Here is a 13,560-nt window from a genome sequence, read left to right on the forward strand (position 1 = left end):
TTTGTGATTTATCATATTACTTTTTAATTTTTTATTTAAAAGTTATTATAAGAAGCATTATATGAGTATTCCTCAGTTAAAGTAAACATGCTTTAACCATGTGGTACCTTAAGTTATTTGTTCATTAGGTTTATATAATGTTTAATGAACCTCCAAAATTGGCGATGTGTGCATAAACTAGCTTAAAAAAAAAAAAAAAAAACCTTATCATTGACATTGCATAAAACACTAAGGATGCGTTTGGTTCATTATTCTGATATTTTTTAAAATAATATTTTGAAAAAAAAAAAGAGTAAAATTGGGTGGCTATTACGAGGTATGATTTAAAAATTAATAAAAATACCTCATAGGTTTGTTAATTTACTAAACATCTATGTAATAAAATATTAAAAATTAACAAAAACACCCCCACCTACCCATTAAATACCGACAGCCGGCCACCACCGCCGTAGGGTGGTCGGAGTCGCCATATCATCTCACAAATGGTTGGATCTGACTGGTCGTGCACCGATATAGCCTTTTTCGGCCAGATCCACATTGGATCTGGCCAGATTTGGTCAACGACCAAAGATATGATTGTCTTTGATGACTCGCTATAGCAAAAAATCTGGCATTTTCCAGCTATATTTATGGTGGATCTGGTCGAAAAAGGCTATATCGACGCATTACCAGCCAAATCTAATTGGTAGTGCGTTATTATACCAGATTCTGACCATCTTATGACAGTGGTGGCCGGAATCTGATAAATGTGGGTTGGTGGGGTGTTTTTGTTAATTTTTAAAAAAAATTGAGGGTGTTTAGTTAAATTAATAAACTTAAGGGTTTAAAATAGTTGAATAAAATAAATAAATCCGTATATAGGATTGGGGAAAATTGTGAAACAAATGCACCCTAAAACTCAATTGAAAATGAAACAAAGTTAACACCAATCTAATTCCGCCACGTCATAGGAAGTGACCTCATATGAGAATCTTATACAATAATCAACTAATTAAAGGATCTTATCCGATCATACCCTGTCGAAAATCATTAATCCCATGATCGCCACCACACCGGATAAATTATCTTTCGAAGCTACAGAGGCGGCTTACCACTTGATCATGCCTTCAATACGACAACCCCACCAGCGGGCCCCATGTTCAGTACACATCACCGTCAACGCTCAGGAATCATCGCCCACCTGTGGGTTCCACATATTTCTTTCCTTTCATTGGACTATTAAAAGAAAAATTAAAATTAAAAAAAATCTCTACCTGAATGACAAAAAAACCCTCGCTTGTTTTCCTATAAATGGAAATGCATTCTCCTTGATTCAGAGTCCCGTGTCCGAGCTCTGAACTTTCTAGCTAGGGCTACTGACTTTTATCTCATAATTAATTAAAGAGATAAGAGCTTTCTTGTGAGAGAGAGAGTTTTCTTCGGTGAGAAACTGAGAGAAAAGAAAATTTCTTCTTAAAATGTTGGGAGTATTTAGCAGCGCGATCGTGTCGCCTCCGGAGGAGTTAGTGGCGGCCGGAAGCCGGACTCCGTCGCCGAAGACCACGTCGACAACGCTCGTCAATCGTTTCCTCCAGGCAAACTCCTCCGCCGTGTCCGTACAAGTCGGAGACAATGCTCAACTGGCTTACACTCATCAGAACGAGTCGTTTTTACAACCAAGGTAAAAATAATAGTAATAGTCAATTCTTCATGTGTTGATTTCATTTTGTTTAAAGTTTGATATGGTAAATTGTGAATCTGATACGTCTGATGGAGAAATGACCGCTTTAAGAATAGTTTGACCTCAGCATGTTGAACTATAGTCCAGTGATCAGACGGTTAAGAGATTTTTAGCAATTTGATGACTTGTTTACCAGATCACTAATTCATGGATTTGCAGTCCGTTTGGTTTCCAAATATAAAATGATAAAAACCAAAATAACGATAATCTTACCCTGAAGCGACGAAGATGCGAAATTAATAGCTATCTTTACAAAAAAAATTATAATTTTTGTGAAAAAAGAAAATTTGTTAAAGTAACCACATGATTGGTTACGATTAAATGAAAATCAACATGGAGATGGCATGTCTCGGAAGTTCACCAGAGGCTCGTTGAAAAATCTTTCCTGTAATTTGCAATTTATAGTAGCTTAGTGCTAAAACCAAATATGTCATCACACCTTTTTGTTTAATTCTCTTTCTATTTTAGACATATATTTTGATCGAAACAATGTTTTTATCAAGTGTTTCTGATGGTCATGATTTGCTGGTTCGTGACCCATCGCTTGATCTCGTAGGGAGAAGCAAGTTGTGGGGTCATGGTATCTGGATTCTCCTGCTCGTTTGTCTTCAAGTGAGGAGTTGTATATCATACGTGCACAACAGCTATGCGTGTGTCAGACATGCATTCAAGCTGATAACTTAAGAGTCAGTGCATGTTAAATTCTTAGCTCACCACGTGGACAGCACACCACGTGGACGGTCAAATGGTTTTTAACCTATTTTGTCTTGTTGCACTAGGCTTACTGTGAGACCAAATTGTTTGAACTAAAAGGAGAGTTAAAGTCTTGCCCTTCGTTTAACCATGACTAGAATTTAATAAAGATTTTCTGTATTAAAGTAGACTTTATGATTCCAGCTGGTGCTGCCCAATAAACTTAAACTTTTTCAACTTTCTTAGGAGATCTACTGGGTGAGGGAAGCATATAAGGATAAGGATCAAGGAACATGGATGGAGACCCATGTTGAATTGTTGTTCCGGTTCCCAACATAGGAATTTTGGGATTATATATGGATATTTAGAAATCTTATGCTTTTAGGGTGGTCTTCTATGGACTTTGTTGTTTTCAATTCATTGCTGGTAATTTTGTCTATTAGTCTATAATGACTGTCCAATAATAATCTGCCATCTTAAATACAATATTATTTCCTTTTCACTTGGATGGTTATAATATTGATTTATTCTTGCAAGTTAGAAAGTAGAATGGTTAAAAATTCAAAAAAGCATGGAGTAAAGAAAACTTAGGGATAAGAATGATCTAGAGAATACATAAAAATAATATTGTTGGCATTATTTTTGTATATTGGTCGTCCCACAGATTGGGACAGAAAGAGTATCAACTTTTCTTTAAGTAAAAAAATTCCCACTCTTTTATTTAGTGGTTGTTGGGACCACGTAGTTTCTATAAGGTGCTGAGAGGCCAAATTTGTGACTACTAGAACACTCAGTTTACCCATTTATGTATTGAAGAACATATTTGTACCTCATCTTCAACTAACTTTCCTGGATGCTATGAATGGTAGATCATTTGCGGTTAAGGACGAGATCTTCTGCTTGTTTGAGGGAGCACTTGACAACTTGGGAAGTCTCAGGCAGCAATATGGGCTTGCAAAATCAGCAAATGAGGTGATCTTGGTCATTGAGGCTTACAAGGCTCTTCGTGATCGGGCACCCTACCCTGCCAACCATGTTGTTGGTCACCTGAGTGGGAATTTTGCTTTCATTGTCTTTGACAAGTCTACCTCCTCCTTGTTTGTGGCTTCAGTATGTATTTCACACCCACCAAGTACCTTGTTGAAGATAATTCCTTTGGTTGGCTCGGTGACTGACAAAATTTGGGTTGGTAAAATGTTTGTTACAGGACCAATATGGCAAGGTTCCTCTCTATTGGGGAATCACTGCTGATGGATACGTTGCTTTTGCTGATGATGCTGACTTGCTTAAAGGTGCTTGTGGCAAGTCACTTGCGTCTTTCCCTCAAGGTGGGTCAGCTGGCTATATCCTTATATTCGTATATTTTTAGCATTGAAAAACTTGGTAAACTATTTCAGCAACTATTGATTGCATGTGACTGGCAATTCTTTTGAGACCAAATAGAACGAACATAGGATAAAGTTGTCATTGTCTACTCTATCCTTACCTTTTTTTCAGACCATTAATTTTGTACGCTTGTGCATTAATTTAGTAAAATTAACTTTGACATGATGGTAGTTAAAGATGGCACTTATTTCCTTTTACTTTACTTTCTGTATTGACGAGGTCCACTGGATTTTACAGGTTGTTTCTACTCCACCACAGTTGGAGGACTTAGAAGCTATGAGAATCCAAAGAGTAAGATCACTGCAGTTCCTGCTGAAGAGGAAGAGTTCTGGGGTGCCACATTTAAGGTATAATGGCATCTTTTCTTTCATTTTAGAAGAACCCTAAATTACAACATCAAGATGTAAAGCACAAATTGAGAAAGGAAACATTAGAATTATCTTTCTAGGCATGATTGTTTTCTTTTTTTTCGGTCACCATTTTCAAGAGTCCCATTTGACCAGCTATCAAGCAGCTCATCTCAGCCAGATATTATTAAGTCATTGAATTGAACACTGATTTTTGTCAATTTGGTGGGATGAAATTTCAGGTGGAAGGGCCAGCGGTTCTTGCAGCCACAGAGTAGAAGATGTTTCATCCCTACTTAATACTAAAATGTCAAAATCCATCCGAGGAAATTCATGTGGTTGTGGATTAAAGGCTTGAATGAGGGTCCATGTGAATACCTAAATGACTCCAGTAAAATGAACAAAGTGAAAGAAAATGCTTTGCGAGAAGTAAACCCAACTTCATTTTAGCTAGCTCTTTAATTCTCAGTACTTGTTTTTGTATCAAAAACTTTGCCCTAGCTTTTATCCCATGTAATGTACAGCTATGGTTTGTACTTTTAGTTCAATAAAAGTTTGTTTGAGGGCTTTTAGTTAATTTTCAATACAATAGTTATGGTGGTCTGTGCAAACATCACCTATTGCTTCTGGTTCTTCCAATTTCTCAAGTCCCCGAAATATTCCAATAAAAAAAAAAGGGGTGGTAAAAATAATCCAAAGCCATAAGCCGATTACAGACAGGAAAAAAGCTTATTTTATTTTATTTTGTGTATTTGATAGATTTTCTGTTGAAATAAGACAGACACCAATATTTAGAATCTCTTTTTGATATCTTCTTTCAGCAAAGAAGAAAAAAAGAAAAGAAAGGTAGATTCTGCAAAAATAAATTGTTAATGACAAACGTGACCCAAATTGTTGATAAAAGATAAAAACAACAGCTACAATCCTTTAAGAACATGCAATAAATAAACTATAATATTATTTATTCTAAAATCTATCTTTAATTTTACATCTCAAATATCATGTTATTATACAGATAATTATAGAGTAAGCCACTTTTTCCCACCCAAGGTTTTCCTCTCACCTAAAAAGTTTCAAAATATCTTTTTTTACCCAAAGTTTATATTTTGTTAATACCTAAAATACACTTTAGGTGCGTTTGGTTTAGTATTTTGGATAGGATTTTAGGGATAGTATTGGGTTATTGGATATGGGAGTATTACGAGGTAAATTTTAAAATTTTATAAAAATGCCCTTAGGTTTACTAATTTAACTAAAGACCCTAACATGTAAAATGACAAAAACACCCCCACCATCTGCAGTGTCAGATTCCGGCCACCACCGCCGGAATCTGGCCGGAAAATTTCGTTACGGCACAGACTTGTCGGATCTGTGCCGTAACACGTCGTTATGGCCTTTTCCGGCTAGATCCATGGTGGATCTGGCCGGAAAAGGCCAGATCTACGGTTTGTTTTGGCCGTCGACGGCCGGAAAAGGCCAAACGACGGCCATCTTTGGCCGTCAGCGACGGCCAAAGATGTGGCCGTCGTTTTCGGTCAACGACGGCCAAGATTTGGCCGTCGTTGACCGTCAACGACAGCCATTTCTTTGGCCGTCGCTGACGGCCAGATCTGGCCTTTTCCGGCCAGATCCGTGGTGGATCTGGCCGGAAAAGGCCACAGCGGTGAACTTCCGGCCATTTCTGGTCGGAAGTTTGGCCGTTGTACAGATTCCGGCTATCACCGACGGTGGTTGCCGGAATCTGACAAGTTGGGCTGATGGGGGTGTTTTTGTTAATTTTTAAACTTTTTTTTCAGGGGGTATTTAGTGAAATTAATAACTTTATGGGGTTAAAATGTAATTAAAAAAAATAGGGTAATATTTTGAGAATATTGTACCAAACGCTATTTGAAAAATAGGATCCAGAATAGGGATAAAAATATTAAACCAAACGCATACTTTATTTTCTCAACCGACATTCGGCAAGTTATCGGGAGCTAGGATAGAAGGGGTTGGAGGCTGTTGGATATAATGGTGGTGACCGATTGAATATTTGCCGTTCTAATCAACCGAAAACCAGCTAAGAACAAAAAACTTAGCTTTGCTGTGGATGACAATTAACAAGAAATTAGGTGCTAGAGTGAAAGGGGTTTTGTAAAGAGGAGATCGGAGGTTCAAATGGTGGTGACGGAGAGAATTTTCACTGCCGAGATCGATCAGAATCGACTTTGGATAGTAACGAAATCTTTGTTTTAAAACCCAGACCAGACCAACTGGTCGGACCGGTCTAACTGAGACACTACAACTTCTTTGGTCCAGTTCAGGTTTCAGGGGGGTTTTGTAATATTTCAAATTTATAGGGACTAATTATAATTTTCTAGGGGATGTTTTGGAGATATGTCAAAAATTTAGGGATTAATTGATAATTTTTTGGGGGTATTTTTGAAATAAACAAAAATTTTAAGGACTAATTTGAAAATTTAAGGGGTATTTTTGTAATATACTAAAATTTAAAGGATTAATAATATTTAAAAAAAAAGTTATTGCTGATGTCACCTATCCAACCGGCTAGTCCAACCGGTTGGACCGATTGACCTGTGACCTCGGCAGTAAAACGGGTTGCCCTCTAGTCTGAGTTTTAAAATAGTGAATGAAAAATTAACTTTTGGTGGAAAAGTAATATTTTAAAACATTTTGGGTAAAAAAATGTCATTAAGGCAAACTTTGGGTGGGAAAAAATAGTTTACTCGATAATTATATTAAATGATGTTAATACCATGATCCAAACGTGTTTGAAGAAGTTTTCTTTCTTCGACCTATTTTGATATTAAATAGAGAAGAAAGCAATTCTTGCTCAATTGGGGAGCTAGAAATCTCCAAGGTTCAAATAGAACCTTCTACGCAAATAATCATTATATTCATTCTAATAGAAATCTAGGAAATATATACGAGCTTACAACCATACTTCTCTACTAAATAGCAAAATACGTTTAACAACTATACACGTTCAACCCAATTAAAAAATCTTAAATACGTGACTGACTTATTCAACTAAAATAAAACTTATCTATATCCTAATATAATTTATTTAAATTATTGAGATAAACTCAATATTAATTAACAAATAAATCCATAAGAAAACTCCTAAAATACAATTTAATTAACATTTACCCATTATCAAAATGGGTATGTAACATACCACATATAATATAACATACCACATATGATGACAAATCATTTGAGATATAATATTTAATGTTAAATTTTTAGACGATTATTCGTAAACAAATTCTTCAAATGATACAAGGTGGGCTTCCTAGATACTTGGATTTCATCTAATTACCTCGCCGAAACAACGTCGAAGTTATGTAAAATTACGGTAGTCTCGACCTTTCCGTTACCCCTGATAAACCACTTTGAAATGGCTTTCATAATTGCTGTATGTGAAAGAATCTGAAATTTATTGTCTCTCAAGCTGAATTTCCAAGCTTCTTGAGAACAAAATACAGGTCTCACAAGGGAATTTTCCAGATAAATTGACAGCACTGCAGGCCAAAGATTTCCAGGAAATATTTGATAACACAACGCAAGTTTCTGCCTATGCAATTATTTGCTTTATATTTTATTCTATATAGAAGCATGGGGGTCTGCCCCAGAAGAAATCTCATTCTCCCCATGCATCAAAATCCTCTACATCATACTACATTTCTTCAAAACCGCAAAGAAGCACCAAGATTATTACTACTTAAGTTGTACATGACTTAGAAGGGTTCTGGTCCAGATGCATAATATCACCAGGTAGTCTCATTTCTGCTTCTCATTCTATCAACAGGCTGGACAAATATCCTCCAAACTGCAACAATTAAAGTGAAAGTTTAGATTCAGTGAACATATTTTCCCCACTTGGGAAATCATTCTTGCAATAAGATCATAAAGACTTGCCTTTTCCCAAGGCACTCAATGATGTCACTGGTGAGAGTTGATCTTTTCTTATGTTCAAAAGCAAGAGATGCTGCCTTCCTCACTAGAGCAGACCCAGCAATGCAACCCAACACAGTTGGATTGGTTCGACTGTAACACTCACATTTAAGTAAAAATAAACTGTTATCAACTCAGAGAGACCAAAGAAACAAAACTGCAGCAATGGTGAAGTTTAAAAGACAAAACTAAGGTTTACAACCTGATGGGAGATTTTTGTTTGGCTCGGGCCCAAGATAAAAACACAGCAACACTGGCACCAAACACAACGAAAAGAAAATGAATGTCATCAGTAAACTGAATATAAGCAATTAAGCTCTCAAAAAGCTAAATTCATGAAATAGACACATCTTTTCTATTTCACTAGTTCATCACCCTTATATCTTTCTCCATTTTCTTAAATATATTTTGAAAAGAAACTGATAAAGACTGTCATTAAAAGAAAAAAATAATCAGCAAAGAGTGAATCATGCCGTCTACTAAGCAACATTTTGTATTTATGGATACATTTGTGTGTAATGTTAAGATATTACTGAGAGCGAGCTCCCACTTCCAATTACTGAATGAAAGATCGAATAAATACAAGTTCAAAGAAGAGAAAGCTCAAAGGTGTTGATTGTTTGAGATGATATAATATATGAACCAGAACAAGATGGAACAAGCTATCCATCACACCAGAAAATAAACCCTCTGGAAATATCACATTGACAGAAAAGGGTACAATTTTAGTAAAACAAAATGGCTATTGAAGAAAGTAAATATGCAAATGAAAGAAAAGAGAAACTGACTACATCTATTAAAATTGATCTAATAATCAAAAGAACCTTTTCAGTAAACAAAAGAAGAGGCCAAAAATTAGAGACATCAATTACCTTCCCGATAGAATATCACCTTGGCCACCACAGCGCCGAGGGGAACCATATATGCTCACCGATTTGACTGCATAAATCACCAACGATTAATATCACAAGATATTTAAGGTTTTCTGAACCAAGTAGAAAGAAGCAATAATTCAAAAACCAAAAATAAAAATCAATGCATACAAAGGAGGCTAGACTTTTTATATTAAATTCAAAGAGTTGTAATCTAATCAAAATTAAATAACTTGCAGAATACTTTAAAAAATAGCCATTAATTATGCAGGCGAACAAGATTTCACTTGATCCAGATGTGGCCACATCAATGAGCTGCCACGGTATCCCACTAGGTCTCCTAAGCTTTCATGAAGATTTTCCAGGAATTGAATCAGAACAGCTAGAGTTGTAGCCCAAGTTGACCAACTCAAACATTTGGGTACTTCCAAATATTTAAAATGTCTTATCTTGTGAAAGAAACATAGCATTATATCCACTTTGTGATCTCGCTGATGCCAATTATTGATTACCTCTCACTAAAAATGGTGTAAGACAGACCTTTAACATTTGAACATGTACTTAGCAAAACACTATAGAAATTTTAATAATATAAAGATTCTAATTTAGTTGAAAACTAATTACATACCTATCTCACCATCACTAATGAGATCAGACTTTCCTTTCTGTAAGATAGTTACGCCACCAATCCTGATCAGTAAGGACACTTAGCATCAGAAAATTTCACAAGAGTATAAACCAATTCCATCACCAGAAGGAGACAATTTAAAAAGACTGCAATTAACAAGCTACTAGAGAAAAAATTTACCCCTTGACAAGAGATTGTAACTGCTCAGGAGCATCTTCATCATTTACTTCACAACCAAGGACTCTCTGAACTAGACGTTTGTATTCATTCACATTTGGAGTTAAAACAGCTAAGGGATAACTACTAACAAGATCAAGACTGTTGGTTACAAGAAAGAGTCCATCCTGGGAAATACCCGCATGGTCAGTGGCAAAGTGTCTGAGGTAAATTCCATAGAGCTAATTATATAGAGAAACAACGGAATCACCAACCATATATCTTAACCAGATCATGTCCATAAAACTTACCCCATCTATGACAATTGGAACATTTGACTGTCTTGCATGCTTCAAGATTTCACTAACACATTCCTGGACATGAGAATTATTGTACACGGACATTAGTAACAAAAATGGTATATCTGTAGATCGTAACAAAAAATATGATAAATGAAAAATAAAATGAAGAAAGAAAGATCTAAAATGTTGTTCCTGTGAATGCTTTAGGAACATGTGATAAGACTTGTTATTGGTGAAAATGGGAGAACTTTAATGAAACTTAACATTTTTTTCTTGATTGCATACTGTATACATGAGAAAGAGGAATCATGAGACTGATACCAAGATAAAGTCGGTAGCTTTTATAAACAATGCATATATGAATAAAAGTGCAATTCTATGGATAAACCTCATGCATAATCCATCAGAGAATGCAGCAAATAAACTTTAATTCATAATCAGGCAATATAAACCATATAGCTTTAGCCAATACCCAGACTCAAATTGGAAATTTGATAAGCTAGATAAAAGAAAAGCAAACCAGCAGATATGGATCCCTTCCAAGGCCTGGGCCAACGACAAGGCAATCAAATCTTTCCATCCATTTATCAACCTCAGCAAGTATCTTGCTTGAGATGTATCTTCTCTCCTCATCCCTCAATCCACTTCATTAAAAAAATAGTAACCTTCTCAGTATAACATAGATACGCACTTACAAATGTATACGTATGATAAAAAATAAAAGATTCACTACATGAATTCACCTAATGCTGTATGACTCTTCCAAAATTGGGTGCACTATCAACTCAGGGCTGTAGCTTTTTATAACTGAAGCAGCATCTTTAGTACAGAATACATGAGACAAATCTGCACCCTGGCAAGAAAAAGAGAAAACTTCCCTTACATAAACCAGCTAGTCGTTACACTATTGAAAATAACAAAGCAATTTCTGCTTACAATCCTAGCCCGAAACCAGCTAAAAGAAGAAACACTACAATAGAAAATGCAGAGCAAAGCACCAACAATTTTCAAAGCTGAAATAGCTGCAAAATACGGAGCACCAGTGTACTCACGACATCCACCAATCACAGCTATCTTCCCTGGTAAAAGAAATATAAACAAATTCAAATAATGAACCAGAGTCATCAATCATAAACCATCAAAAAATATATATAAAAATCCTAAACCGACAGAAGCATAGTGTTGTGAGCTGACCAGCCTGGCCCTTGTGTCTAGTAGGATCAAGGGTTGGAGTGATTGCTCTCAAAATGTTTTCAGAATCAGCCTCCAATGCGGCTCTACTCATGGCCCTTATTGCTTGCATTGTTTTATGATTGGTGTTAATGTGATCACGGTTACCTCCAAGAGTCCTTATCAAAAAATGTTGTCTTCTCAAAACAGAAGAGGAAACCCACATACGATTCTTTGCACTACACAGTGAAGTGAACCTAGAATTCACGCCATATTTAATTAACATGGACAAGCACTAATATTTTGGAACTCAACCTGAAAATGATTAGCAGATNGCATACTGTATACATGAGAAAAAGGAATCATGAGACTAATACCGAGATAAAGTCGGTAGCTTTTATAAACAATGCATATATGAATAAAAGTGCAATTCTATGGATAAACCTCATGCATAATCCATCTGAGAATGCAACAAATAAACTTTAATTCATAATCAAACAATATAAACCGTATAGCTTTAGCCAATACCCAGACTCAAATTGGAATTTGATAAGCTAGATAAAAGAAAAGCAAACCAGCAGATATGGATCCCTTCCAAGGCCTGGGCCAATGACAAGACAATCAAATCTTTCCATCCATTTATCAACCTCAGCAAGTATCTTGCTTGAGATGTATCTTCTCTCCTCATCGCTCAATCCACTTCATTAAAAAAATAGTAACCTTCTCAGTATAACATAGATACGCACTTACAAATGTATACGTATGATAAAAAATAAAAGATTCACTACATGAATTCACCTAATGCTGTATGACTCTTCCAAAATTGGGTGCACTATCAACTCAGGGCTGTAGCTTTTTATAACTGGAGCAGCATCTTTAGTACAGAATACATGAGACAAATCTGCACCCTGGCAAGAAAAAGAGAAAACTTCCCTTACATAAACTAGCTAGTCGTTACACTATTGAAAATAACAAAGCAATTTCTGTTTACAATCCTAGCCCAAACCAGCTAAAAGAAGAAACACTACAATAGAAAATGCAGAGCAAAGCACCAACAATTTTCAAAGCCGAAATAGCCGCAAAATACGGAGCACCAGTGTACTCACGACATCCACCAATCACAGCTATCTTCCCTGGTAAAAGATATATAAACAAATTCAAATAATGAACCAGAGTCATCAATCATAAACCATCAAAAAATATATATAAAAATCCTAAACCGACAGAAGCATAGTGTTGTGAGCTGACCAGCCTGGCCCTTGTGTCTAGTAGGATCAAGGGTTGGAGTGATTGCTCTCAAAATGTTTTCAGAATCAGCCTCCAATGCGGCTCTACTCATGGTCCTTATTGCTTGCATTGTTTTATGATTGGTGTTAATGTGATCACGGTTACCTCCAAGAGTCCTTATCATAAAATGTTGTCTTCTCAAAACAGAAGAGGAAACCCACATACGATTCTTTGCACTACACAGTGAAGTGAACCTAGAATTCACGCCATATTTAATTAACATGGACAAGAACTAATATTTTGGAACTCAACCTGAAAATGATTAGCAGATAGTTTCGAATGTCCTTCAGCAGGAAACTATCATTTAAAGAGAATAAGACTAAATACGAAAAGATATGCAATAACGTTGGAATTGTAATTTTAGCTTTTTGAAAGTAGTTTCTTTTCCTTTGGCTTCCATGAACCGAATTCAGAGTTAAATTTTGTTTTCGGAAGCAAGAAAAATACTTCTGGAACGCAATCGAAACAGCAATACAATTAGAGAAAACAACAAGTAAACTTACCTACAACGGCAAAGCGTTTTAACTTCTTGTAACTCTTATCAACAGTTAACTCGAAGGAACTAATTGGATCAGCTCACGTTTGAAGGTTTTTGAGAAGTGATGGGTAGGTCGTCTTCAGCTATCCACCGTCGGATCGTCATTCAATATTCAAAGAAAATGGAAAGCCTAACTTATACGACGTCGTTTCCCAAGAAAAGAAAATAATCCGGCAATATTTAAAATAGGAGTGAAAAATGGATTTTCTATACAATTATTAACGGCAATTGAAAGAATGTGTTTGTAGGGAGAAGAGAGAAGGGTAAGAGGAGGAGAATGAGAGAAAGGGAGAAACTGAACGCGATAAGATCAGGAATAGTTGTGATTGGATTTTTGGCTTTTGGGTATTTAAGCTTAGAGCTTGGTTTCAAGCCTTTTCTATTAAAAGCTCAGCAACTTCAAGAACAAGAACACTCTCAACAACAAAATCACTCAGCCTCAACCTCAACCCCAACCCCAACCCCAACCCCAACCCACCCCTCTTCTTAAATCCTTTATTCTAT

The 13,560-nt window shown here is 36.0% G+C and overlaps 2 protein-coding genes across 4 annotated transcripts; one reads left to right on the forward strand and one right to left on the reverse strand.

The window, feature by feature from the left end:
* The first annotated feature begins 1,301 nt into the window (after positions 1-1,301).
* LOC116135073 (stem-specific protein TSJT1-like) lies at positions 1,302-4,516 on the forward strand. Its single transcript, XM_031420771.1, has 5 exons — positions 1,302-1,660; positions 3,283-3,523; positions 3,621-3,741; positions 4,037-4,146; positions 4,389-4,516. The coding sequence occupies exons 1-5, from the start codon at positions 1,458-1,460 to the stop codon at positions 4,422-4,424; spliced, it is 711 nt and encodes a 236-aa protein (XP_031276631.1). The 5' UTR covers positions 1,302-1,457; the 3' UTR covers positions 4,425-4,516.
* A 3,187-nt stretch (positions 4,517-7,703) lies between these two features.
* LOC116135072 (ATP-dependent (S)-NAD(P)H-hydrate dehydratase) lies at positions 7,704-13,378 on the reverse strand. 3 transcript variants are annotated; one of them, XM_031420770.1, is made up of 11 exons: positions 11,256-11,518; positions 11,064-11,140; positions 10,805-10,914; positions 10,582-10,705; positions 10,071-10,133; positions 9,784-9,947; positions 9,604-9,665; positions 8,976-9,042; positions 8,303-8,356; positions 8,068-8,196; positions 7,704-7,978 (listed from the first exon to the last, which is right to left on the reverse strand). In XM_031420770.1, the coding sequence occupies exons 1-11, from the start codon at positions 11,515-11,517 to the stop codon at positions 7,951-7,953; spliced, it is 1,140 nt and encodes a 379-aa protein (XP_031276630.1). In that variant the 5' UTR covers position 11,518; the 3' UTR covers positions 7,704-7,950. The 3 variants fall into 3 exon arrangements, with proteins under 3 accessions (XP_031276630.1, XP_031276629.1, XP_031276628.1); XM_031420769.1 differs by lacking the exons at positions 7,704-7,978; positions 10,582-10,705; positions 10,805-10,914; positions 11,064-11,140; positions 11,256-11,518 and adding exons at positions 11,807-11,930; positions 12,030-12,139; positions 12,288-12,364; positions 12,480-12,694; positions 13,022-13,378 and having other exon boundaries at positions 8,105-8,356; XM_031420768.1 differs by lacking the exon at positions 7,704-7,978 and having other exon boundaries at positions 8,105-8,356; positions 10,998-11,140.
* Between the last annotated feature and the right edge of the window lie 182 nt (positions 13,379-13,560).

This window comes from Pistacia vera, unplaced genomic scaffold, assembly GCF_008641045.1.
Source record: "Pistacia vera cultivar Batoury unplaced genomic scaffold, PisVer_v2 Contig293, whole genome shotgun sequence".
In the NCBI taxonomy this organism is placed as follows: domain Eukaryota; kingdom Viridiplantae; phylum Streptophyta; class Magnoliopsida; order Sapindales; family Anacardiaceae; genus Pistacia; species Pistacia vera.

What these genes read in the sequence shown, in the direction of transcription:
- LOC116135073 (XM_031420771.1), top strand. Translation starts at nt 1,458, where the DNA reads ATGTTGGGAGTATTTAGCAGCGCGATCGTGTCGCCTCCGGAGGAGTTA. An exon ending in GAGTCGTTTTTACAACCAAG is followed by an intron (nt 1,661 to 3,282) that starts GTAAAAATAATA and finishes TATGAATGGTAG; the next exon opens with ATCATTTGCGGTTAAGGACG. An exon ending in ACTTGCGTCTTTCCCTCAAG is followed by an intron (nt 3,742 to 4,036) that starts GTGGGTCAGCTG and finishes TGGATTTTACAG; the next exon opens with GTTGTTTCTACTCCACCACA.
- LOC116135072 (XM_031420770.1), bottom strand. Translation starts at nt 11,517, where the DNA reads ATGTTAATTAAATATGGCGTGAATTCTAGGTTCACTTCACTGTGTAGT. An exon ending in CTATTTCAGCTTTGAAAATT is followed by an intron (nt 10,915 to 11,063) that starts GTTGGTGCTTTG and finishes TTTTCTTGCCAG; the next exon opens with GGTGCAGATTTGTCTCATGT. An exon ending in GAAGAGTCATACAGCATTAG is followed by an intron (nt 10,706 to 10,804) that starts GTGAATTCATGT and finishes TTTTTAATGAAG; the next exon opens with TGGATTGAGGGATGAGGAGA.